General features: G+C 28.3%; 1 protein-coding gene across 1 annotated transcript; it reads right to left on the reverse strand.

Moving 5' to 3' along the window:
• Nucleotides 1-456: 456 nt before the first annotated feature.
• On the reverse strand, nt 457-4860 carry LOC135930261 (sodium- and chloride-dependent GABA transporter 1-like). Its single transcript, XM_065467041.1, has 13 exons — nt 4724-4860; nt 3522-3841; nt 3148-3279; nt 2947-3074; nt 2732-2892; nt 2522-2660; nt 2320-2454; nt 2015-2243; nt 1721-1968; nt 1572-1671; nt 1415-1521; nt 1197-1364; nt 457-728 (listed from the first exon to the last, which is right to left on the reverse strand). Exons 2-13 carry the CDS (start codon nt 3799-3801, stop codon nt 573-575), a joined length of 1983 nt encoding a protein of 660 aa, XP_065323113.1. The 5' UTR covers nt 3802-3841; nt 4724-4860; the 3' UTR covers nt 457-572.
• Between the last annotated feature and the right edge of the window lie 6635 nt (nt 4861-11495).

Below are 11495 nucleotides of genomic sequence, written 5' to 3' on the forward strand. Positions count from 1 at the left end.
ATTTAAAGCAAGCGATAAAGAAAGAAGGAAGGAAGAAAAGAAAGAAATGGCCTACCTGGGTAAACCTAGAAAAATCACAAGTAAAAGGAGGAGAATTTGAAACCGGAAACCAGAATCTGAAACCCTCTTAAAATTTATAGGAACCTGAACCCATTTTAAAATCTCCAGGAACTAAATTGTTTTAAAATGTTGTATATCTAGAAAATGAATATGGGGAGATCGCGTACGATTGATCAGCTTGTTAATGTCATACCTTTTTTTATATAAAATTGCTGACGATTGATCAGCACTCTGGCGCTATTGCTTTATTTTTGCGTAGCGTAATATTTTATTTTACTATCCGTGATCGTGAATGCCCGGTAAAAAATATTAATCGACGTAGTAGTTTCTTATAAAAGCTATATTATTTATTATTACAATAAAATATGAAAAATATAAATATAATAAATGACTTATAAATACGCTAAAACATTATTTATACATTATACAAATTATTTCACATATCATTCCACAAGGAAAGCATCGTGAATTCCCAAATATCCGAAGAAAACCTCGGATTTTAAAATAATTTCTTATAATTTTGTAAATGACACGTTTTTGAGTATAATATCAATATTATTGTCCCCTTTGTTATCTAAAAAAGAGTTATCCGAGGTCTTGTATTTTATCGCCCGTTCTCTCAAATGATTAACGAAATCATGATCTGGTCTAATTGATTGATATAAAGCCTAAATTTTTAAAAATTATTGTATTAAGATATAATATTCAATATATAAAGTAGAGGTAGATGTGGGAGGGCAGGTGAATGTTTTTTGAAAGCCTCGTAAAATAATTTTCCATACAAGTTGTCCGACCGGGTCAGAATAATTTTTTAATGAATGAAAAATGAGATAAATAGAGCCAAATTCTAAGCTCAAAAAATTTGCAAAATTTCGGCCTCGGCCCTTAAAATTATTTTGAATTGTCAGACTCGCCTGACCTCTAATTAAAAAATAAATATTTAAGACTAAGATTCTGATAATAATCCATTATCGTTATTAAATAATTTTTAAAGAAAATGTGTAAAATAATTCAGATATTTGCAAAATAATTCTTAACCTTGAAGAAATTATATATAAGATTAGTTTTAATTTTTAACGTTGTTTTCATAATATTCTAAATAATAGAAAGAAAAAAGGAAAGAAATTATAATTTACTTTAAAAAATGGCTTCTTTTGTTTGAATATGACATACACAGCAAACAACGGTATTTGAATAAGCGTGAATATGGAAATGAATGCTCCTAACCAATTTCCCCATCTAGGATATACATAGTCTAGATATACCAAACCTGTCCATTGCGTCATGGAGTATATAAATATCGTCTTTAAGAATTATTAGTATTATAAGGTTAAATTTATGAAATTGTGTTTACCCATAAGAGAAGGGGACATAAAATACTCCAACTAATAATCCAAAACCATCTAAATGGTAATCTCCTTTGAAACATGGATTCAATGTCTCTTAAAAAATTTTTAATGCCTATATAAATGGGAAAAAAATCATGCAATATGTAGAAATTATATTAAAACCATAAATCCACATAATTCCGACAATTTCAAATGCTCCAATCAATACCAGAGAAATTTCAGAGGAAAAGAAATCCATTAATGTGATAACATATTGACCTCCCTAAAAGAGTATTCGTAAATTAAAAATATGAATGGTATTCTATATTTACTCGTGTCACACATGGTAAGCCCAATAAGAAACATATCACGCAAAATAAGAGTCTATTGAAAACTCTTCGCCTTGCTGGAAAAATTCGAGGCAACGCGTCTTGTAAGCCCGATATAAAAGCTTCCATTAGCGCGAATTCACTATTCAGCCCCAAATCATACAACATGACAAAAAATAAAACATTCCAAAGCTGGGGAACAGGAAGTTGTGATATGGCTTCAGGATACACTATGAAAGCGAGCCCTTGCCCTATTTAATGTAATAATGAATATAACATTTAAATTTGAAAATATACCGGAAGTAGTCACCTCTGACACAGGAACACCTAGTTTCTTGGACATGAATCCTAATACAGAAAATATGACAAGGCCCGAAAAGATGCTGGTAAAGGTGTCCAACAAGGAAATGAAAAGAGCATCCTTGTAGCATCTATTCCTGTAATTACCAAAGCTGGCAAAAGAAATCAAACAACCCCAGCCTATACCAGCTGAAAAGAAGGCCTGTCCAGCTGCGGCGCTCCATACCTTTATAATTGTATTTTAAAAATGGAACACAAAATAATATAAATATCGATATTTAGGGTAAAATTGCGTGGATTACCTTTATTTCCAATAACTTATCCCATCGAGGTGTCAAAAAATATAATATTCCCTCTTTGGCCCCGTCTAATGTCACGCCTCTCACGAAAAGGATAAAGAGTACAACATAGGGGAGAGACGTCGTTACGTAAGCGACCTTTTTTTAAAATATAAATAAATTTTTGTTTTAATTATAATATATATATTTTATGGAATAATATAACTTTTCCAAGGCTTTTTATCCCTTTAAAGATGCACGCGAAAATCAAGAGCCACGAAAAAAATAATAATCCCACTAAAGGCCACCTCAGACCCGCCATATCATGTAAGCCGGCTGATTCACCTATATCTAATACATAGTGGCTAAAGTATTTTTGAATCAATAAAAAAATATGTGTGTATAGATTATTACTGCCAAAATTCATCAGTTGGGCTTATTTTCGTAGCTGAAATTATTTGTCAATAAGCTATCTTGGTGCATTAATGTACCATTGCTGTAGGTAGAGTTTAACCATGATAAATTGTTATTCATGCTCACCATGGTAGCATTTCCCGAGCGGAAGCGTAAGGAAGCACAATTTGGGGTATTAAAAGACTTTTGTAAAAATAATAAATATATTTTTTTAAATAAAATGAAATATATGTATACATTGTCACAAGTCGTCCACAAAAGCGTTGTCCGAAAACTTGAGACGATATAAAATAATGCGTAAGCCATGATGATATTATAAAATATTGATATAACGAATAAGATAGCTATTTGGGCCCATCCTATACCTATATTTTTCAAAAATAAAGAAGCAATATTATAGTTTTTTTTTAAAAAAAAGGGAAGTTAAATTAGTTATACCTGTGAGCAGTGGACAGATGTTAAAACTAAGGGGCGGTCCGAAGCCAGTGAATTGACCTATCGACAACTCCATGAAATACATGGGAAGGCCGCACAATATCAACATCATAAAATAGGGGATTAAGAAAGCCCCTAATAAATCATAAATAAAATACAATTTATTCAAATATATACTCTAAAGGTCAATCTTTTCGTTTTAACAGTCATTTATTAGAAATCTAAAATAATATTTATTGTACAATTTTTTTTTAAATAAAGTTTCTCTCATTATCCTAAATATTTTAAAAACAATTATAACACACCAGCAAAATAAAAAAAATTATAAATTAAAGTGTATTAACTTGCTTAAAATTTTATCATATAAATCATCTAACCCCCGCCATTAGCGTAACATATGTAAGGAAATCTCCATATGTTTCCCAGGCCTACTGAGAATCCTATACATGACAACAAAAACTCGGCATGACTGGACCAACTGTCACGACTTGCACTGAGATCAGCTAACCCATCACCCTTGACAATACATTTTTCATCGCCGCGTTCTAATTCATAATCATTTTGGTTGGTTTCTTGGAATGTACCATCAAGGCTTGCTTCGCTAGCATCATTTGGATTAAACGGATATAAATCTTGGCTCACATGATTTTCTACCATAGTTATTATCGAAATCCAGCTGAAAAATGATACGTTTTACCTTTATAAGGGTTTAATATTAAAATTTTGATAATTTTTAACGGTATCAAACTTTAAATATCAAATAAAAAATAACATTTATATTTATGATTTGATTTAATTAATAAGAATCAGGATTATATAATCTTACTTTAAGTTTAATAAAAAAAAAAATTAGAAATAAAAATAAAGTAGTAGCTGTTGTAGTTTCCCTAATAAAATATTGAGTTAGCCGTTTTTAAAAATCGGCTCAAGCCGTTTAACAAAACTAGTTGTAGGTATAAGACAAAAAATAAATAAGTAGTGTAAACATTGTAAACTTAGCGTGAAAGAAGTTTTCTATGGAAGGCCCTCTACTTATTATCAATATATTAAATTAATCTAAAACTATGGTATAGGTTGATGATTTGTTTACAAAATTTTATATTGTCATGCCCCCCAACCAATGATATATATAACTAATGTTGACGATTTAAACAAAATATTATATTGACACACCTTCAAACCAAACAAAAACATTTAATTTTTTTGAAAAAATTCTATTTTTAGAGTTGTTGTTGACATTGTGTTTTATTGAAATTTTTAAGAGGGTTTGTCAACCCTATTATGCTAGGAACATATCAAAACGTTCCAGCGATAATGCCTAAAAGATAAGGCAGAAATTTAGTGTTTCGAAATAAATTTCTATAAAAAAAATTGTAGACATTTTAAACGTTTGCAAACTTTTAAAAAAAATTTATCGTTTGCTTACTGAAAGTTACATTAATTCCAAATTATTTCATATTTTAAAATAATAGATGATTAGTTAAATGTTTATTTTCTCAATCTTTCTGGTATGTTCTTAGGTCTTAAAGATTCATATAAAAATAAGCCAATCACAAAATAAAATTCTCAAATATAGTACTTTTGTGTTCCTTGATTGAATTCGTTTCTGAATTTATAAGGATTCAATGATCGATTATAAATAAAATTGTGATTTTATCAAAAAAAAATTTAGAATAAAAAATGGTAAATTCACACCTATTAAAATTAAATTCACGCATACTTAATTTTTTGGAATTTTTATTTATTTTTTTTGAATTATTGCCAAAATTAAAATAGCTCGTAGCTATAAGGTTAAAAAAATATTTGTTTATATAAAAATAAAACCTTTTTTTTAAACTGTATTATGAAATGTTACATCATTAGTCCCTCCATTTTACATAATTATTTTATTTTCCAACAGGATAGATAAATCGGTTAATATTATGCTTAATTTTGTATGTTAAATCTTGAGGCTTAAAATTCATATGAATTATTTAGACCTATTATAATGATCGTTGTTAAGATTTTCAGGGTAATTATATTTTGACACTTGTGTGTTAAACAACATACCCCATTCCCGTATCCTTCAATTCTACCATCTCCCTAATTCTTAGCTATCTGCTCGAGTAAGTTGGTTTCAGAAAATAAAGGGTCCTTAAAAACTGGTCTCACCGGAAATAGAAATTCGCTTCATTTGACACTATTCATATATCTCAAATTGATACGTCTCCATTTCTATAAATTATTTTAATTTTGACATACCATAAAGTAAACCTAAACAATCCTTCATTTTAATTTATTATGTTGGTAATATGTTGAAGATAATTATAATAAATTATGCCCAATATGTTCTTAACTTTAAATATAACTTAGTCGACATTAAAAACTGGCGTCATTAAGTTATTGTTTATTAGTCAAAATAAAATGTAAATTTGAAAATAAAAATTCTTTCCCTTAACTAAGCCTTTTAAAATTATTCACGGAAGTACTCAGCAAGGTTGACAGACCCCCGTCCATCTCTAACGGCTCGTATATTTTTAAAAATATTATGAACCAAAATTGATGAAATGTTGGATATTCATTCTAAGATAAATTTAACGAAGCTACTGAAAGATTTGAGATCATAATAAATAACCATTTTCAAGTAAAAATCATTTTAACACGCATTAAGCAATATAGACCTCAGTGAATATATCGAAGGGCTAGTAAATTACCCAAATTATCGATCAAATAGATGAGGTAGGTAAATTTATATTGCAAAAAATAAGAGTTACATAAAAAAAAAGCTTCCAGTAGATATTTTTATTAAATATTTTACAGGTAAAAATATTTAGAAAACCATGATCAATAGGACAATTTCATTTTAATGAATTTATGAGTCAAAAAAAAATCAAGTTTGATGGCATAGAATCAAATAATTCAATCACCTTTGCATTCATTGAATTCAATATTATTAGGTCTACGGCGTAATTGAGTAGCTCCATTTAAAGTTGCTTAAAAAGTTACTCTTTTAAATTTAGTGTTCCTCGAAAAAAATTAAAAATAAATTTAGGTGCTCAATTATAAAAAAACACCATGCAATTTTTTTTTTAAATTTAGGGATGCTCGAATGAAAAGTTAGAGCAAATTCAAGCTATTTGCTCCCTCCCTTTTTCTGACAACATGGTATTAGATTATACAAAATTTTTTTATAAAGAAAGAGAGAAATTTTATTTTTGTGAAAAAATATAATTATTTGTAAATGATTTTGCTATTTTAGATTATTAGATAAAGTATTATTAATTTACCCCCAAAGAAAAAAGAATATAATATTATAGAATTAGAAATGAAAAGTCATAATAGGGAAATATTTTTTTTTTCAAAAAAAATATATGAAATAAAACGATTCTTATGGTGGCAAGTAAGGATGTGAATTTCTCGGGAAACTATAATTGGGGGAAATTTCCCGGGAAATTTGGAAAAATACGGGAAAATAAGGAAACAACGGGAAATTTCCTTTAAAAAATTATTTTACAGGTCAATATTGATTTTTTTTTTCATGTTTTATTAAAAATATATAGACTAACAATATATTATTTAAAGAAGTATGATATAATTTTAATTATTTAATTTGTAATCTTCGTTTGAAGATGAAAACGATTCCAAATCTCTAAATCGAGCAATATGTCATATTTGTCTGGCAACATCTAAATCTGGGTACCAAGAAATTTTTACGGTCTATTTTATAAATTGTTCTATATAATTTCGTTGTAAGAGACCACCCTTTAATAAATAAATGCTTGAAGATCGTCGGATAAATTTTATTTGCCCGCTTCCACTCTTCTATTTGTGTAGATATGATTTTATAAAATGGTATAGCCATGCAATTTAAAAAACTTCATTATCAATAAGATTAAATCTCTTAACTCTATAAAAATATGAAGTTTTGCTACAAAATATTTTTATTTCTTAATAAACTTATAATTATTATAAATAAACTGCGCAAAGAGTTGGGTGAGATAGGCAATTTTAAGGTAACATTCCTATTTTTATCTATAAGTAGTTGTTTTTCCTCAAGTGTGTAAAAGAATGTTGAATTTTACATATTTGATGATAATTTGGGCCTTTGCTAATAAAATCTAAATTAGCAATATTTTATATGCTAGATCCCTTAAAAACCTTTAAGCCCACAAGATTCCGACCCAATGCATTCTATAATTGGATATTTAATTCTCACAAGTGTCCATGCTTCCTTCATTACTTTCATTATTTATTATACTGTTAATTTTTTTATTTCCTATTTCTACAATTACTTTAATTTACCAGATACATTCTCCCGTATGCATATTGGTCCCTGCTTCTTTCAATTAATTTATAAATGGGACTTGGGGTTGCCAATAAAATATAATACATTCCACTCTTATTTGTCTATCCATCATTAATAAAGGGTCAAATTTTTATTTTTATTTTCATTTTATCTTTTGGTTATTTTTATAATCCTTTCATATTCACTGTTTAGCAAATTTTTACTGAATAAATATCTTGAGAGCATTTTAAATGCTGTTTTTAAAGGTTAAAAAAATTTCTTCCAAATACCCGTTGCATTATGGGAAATGGACAATTTAACATTAAAATGGCTGATGTAAAATTATCGATATATTTCATTAAATTATTTTTTTCAGAAATTTATAGAAGAGAAAATAGGCATACCCTATCCTATATCTATTTAACCTTTAATCCTACTCTTTATCCTTATTTCAGTCATTATTAAATATTTTAAATATATTTCAGTTAATAAAAAAAAAATACCTTAGGATCACATTACTAGAGTTGAGCTATTGCTATTACTATAATATAAATGAACGTACATACAAAGAACAAAAACACAATTATGATAATGAACCAATAGGAAATAATATTTTTAAAATTTAATAAAAATCCTTATTTTGATCAAAAAACATAAAATAAAAATTGAAGAAGCTATGTGGGAAATTTTGAAGTTTCCCGGGATAAGTTTATCTTATTAGTAGCAAAAACGTAATTGTTAAAAAAAATGTAAATGCTTTTCATGTTTAAAAAATCAGCTTAATAAATACCACCCCCCCCCCCTTTCCTCAAAATAAAGGGTTCTAGTTGTTTCAGTGTAAAATCTCTGAACCAGATTCGGGTTCGGTATTCAGAAAAAATTTAATTTACATAAAATGGATACTAATATAAAAAACGATTCGAAAAAATGATTTTCACAAAAAATGTTTTTAATATTTAAATATGTTTTTTTATATATATTTTACTAGTTATTTTTTTTAATCGTGTTCAAATTTTTTCATAATTTAAAATAAAGGCTATGAAATAAATTTTTATGTGAAGATGTGGTGGAAGCTAAAATAAAAAATTACAAAATAAAGAAGCGTTCTAATAAGGAATTCAAAGGGAGAGAAAGCAATGCAAAAAAGGAGTGAGCCTACCATTTATGAGCAGAAAAGTATGAAACAAAATGATTTGGCTCTGAGGAAAGTATATTAACGTAACTGATTGACGATAAATATTCTGCGAGTCTTTAAAAGGGAGATGATTTGCAAAGGATATTTTGGAAAAATGAGAGAAATATTAATTTTTTTTTTACATTTGTTTTAGAATAAAACGAAGGAATAAAAGAGTTAAATTGGTTTATTGAAGAAATAATTTTTAATTAGTGAATGAAAATAAATTAATTTGGAACGTATTTTAAGTTAATTGAAGAGTGTGGTGGATAATAAAAAAAAAATATAAAATAATTAATGAATTCAAGGTTAAATATTTTTCTTGGTTTTTAAAAGAAAGAAAGAAAGAAAGAAAGAAAGAAAGAAAGAAAGAAAGAAAGAAAGAAAGGGAAACAGAAAAAGATGATTGTTTTAATTTGTAATGAGTAGAAATTTATAAGAAGGTGATTTTTTTTAAAACAAAAAATGAGTTAACAAATGTGCAGAAGTTGTGAATATTGGTGAATTGGTGGACAATTTAGCAGTGAAGTAAAAAATAAACCGAAAAAAAATGAGTTGATGGAACCAAATATATTTATGAGATGAAGATCGACTATCATATGCAATGAGTTTCTTTATAATCAAATAAAGGGCTAAAAAATGTTGGAATGCAAATAAACACTGATTGTGGTAATGGATAGATTAATTACTCGCGTGAAAGAAATTGCGGGAAGTAGAAAACTCAATGAAGATTACGGAGGTAAATCATTCACCTTGAGCCTGATAAAGAATATTCGATCATGATCGATGCAGCAATTTCCCATTCATCAGCGAAACTATTGAGAATTTGGGAAGGATTGACAACGACCATACGATCAGAGATATTTGAAGGAAGATAAATTGATGTATTTCTTGTTGAAATATTATGGAATTCTATATTATTTGGGAAAAAAATCGAATGGGATAACAAAATAAGTGGGAATTAATAATAAATTAGTGATAAAAACTTAAAATTTATGGAAGACGGAATATTTGACATGATTGAGAATAGCCACAATGAATTTGATGTCTGTATTTATATTTCGAAGTTACAAGTAGGGAAAATTCGCGATATTTTGCTATAAAATTTTATTAGGAGGTAATTTTCTAGCCCAAAGACGCATAGGGAATTCATAACAAGAACGAATCCAACGGTGTCCTCTTATGGAGCGACACATTGATTGACTCTTATGGGGGCGTTTAAGTAATATCTTCGGCATAAAACATATAGACGGCTATGGATATAGTTATACCAAACACTTTGCAAATATAAAAATGAGGCAACTCACTGAAGCTACTGAGTGCAAACCTTAGAACCTTGGATTAAGGAACGATAATTATGGAAGTCCGAAGAAGCAGGTTACCGTATCAGGAGATTTAAGCGCAGACAAAGCTACCGAAGGGTGGAAAAACATAACGGATATTTGGAGGAACGTATAGAAAAATAAGTGATACTTTCATATTATAGGTGGAGATATTTTAGTTACTTGAAGTGGGGGGGGGGGTGTTATAGGATTATCTTAAGGATTAATCTTGCTTTGTATTTGCATAAAATATATAATTTTTTAAAAATTATTTTGTTTAATATTTATAAAGTCGCCATCGCGTGATTTCTTTGCCCCCAAAAAAAATATAAAAAGGAATGAAATTATATAATTTTGCTTTTAAATAGTTTTGTTTTATTTTTTTATATAGATATATATTTTATTGGCCAATAAAATTAGCAATTTATATAAGAAAATTTTATATTAGTCGTAGAGTTGTGTGAAGAAATTGTATGAGTTATGATATAGCTTTGGGGATTTATTTTATCCATATTTTCACAAAAATGAGTAAAGTTTCACTCTTTTTTGAATTTTGTTCAGTGGCTTCGAGGGAAAACGTCGGAAATTTTATTTTAGCCCTCCCAACTAGTGTTGTTAAATGACCCGTTTTAAGTCAGATTTTTAAAAACGGCTAACTCAATATTTCATCCAAAATAATATTACGCAAGCCTGAAGATTTTATTTGTAGAAGGAACAACAAAGGTTTGGACATCTATTAGCGAAATCTTGAGGCTTAGGCAATATTTTTCTGGCTAAAATATTGAGTTAGACGTTTTTAAAAATCGGCTCAAAACGAGCCGTTTAACAACACTACTCCCCGACCCGAAGTTTTTAATTGAAAAATAGAAAATTGTATAAAATAAAATAAAAATTCTTAAATTGCTTTATTCTATTTTAAATCATCATTTCATTCTCCGAGCTCAAATTTTTAAAATGATTTAAGCTTAAAGAGAAATTAAAGCACGATCACAATCTAATTTAAAAAAAATATTCTTAGGCAGGGATCAATTAATAATAATACCTAGACTGACTATGCATTCATTAAAGTGTACATCAATAAAAACAGCTGGGGAGGCCATTTTGGTTGCCCATATTATTATTAAAAATTTTAAACGAGAGGAATTACCTCGATTCATCCAGCGAGATAATAAAGTTATGAATTTAATAGTCGTTTTTAGCATGAAAATAATTACTATATGGGTTACCAAAATGGAGGGTCCAGCTGACTTGCATTTACCGACACTTTCAAATGCATTATTATGAATGCATCGTCAATCTAGGTATTATTATATATCATTGGCCAGGATACGCTGTAGGGTGAAAATTCTATCTTATTCCCGATTGAAAGATGGGTTGAGAATGGTAGCTATTATATGTTATGGACGTAACCATATAAATTAATTTTTTTTTATTGATTTATCGAAATTCATTATTCGTTAAAAAAATTAAGGTTACGTTTAATCACAGGTAATCCAAAAGAAGGCTTCTACCTTCGACAGAGAATATCAACTGAAATCTGTCGTTCTAACTGCATATCCATACATGGCTCATTAAGCCCCGTCGATCATAT

This window comes from Gordionus sp. m RMFG-2023, chromosome 5, assembly GCF_954871325.1.
Source record: "Gordionus sp. m RMFG-2023 chromosome 5, tfGorSpeb1-WG-v2, whole genome shotgun sequence".
In the NCBI taxonomy this organism is placed as follows: Eukaryota; Metazoa; Nematomorpha; class Gordioida; order Chordodea; family Parachordodidae; genus Gordionus; species Gordionus sp. m RMFG-2023.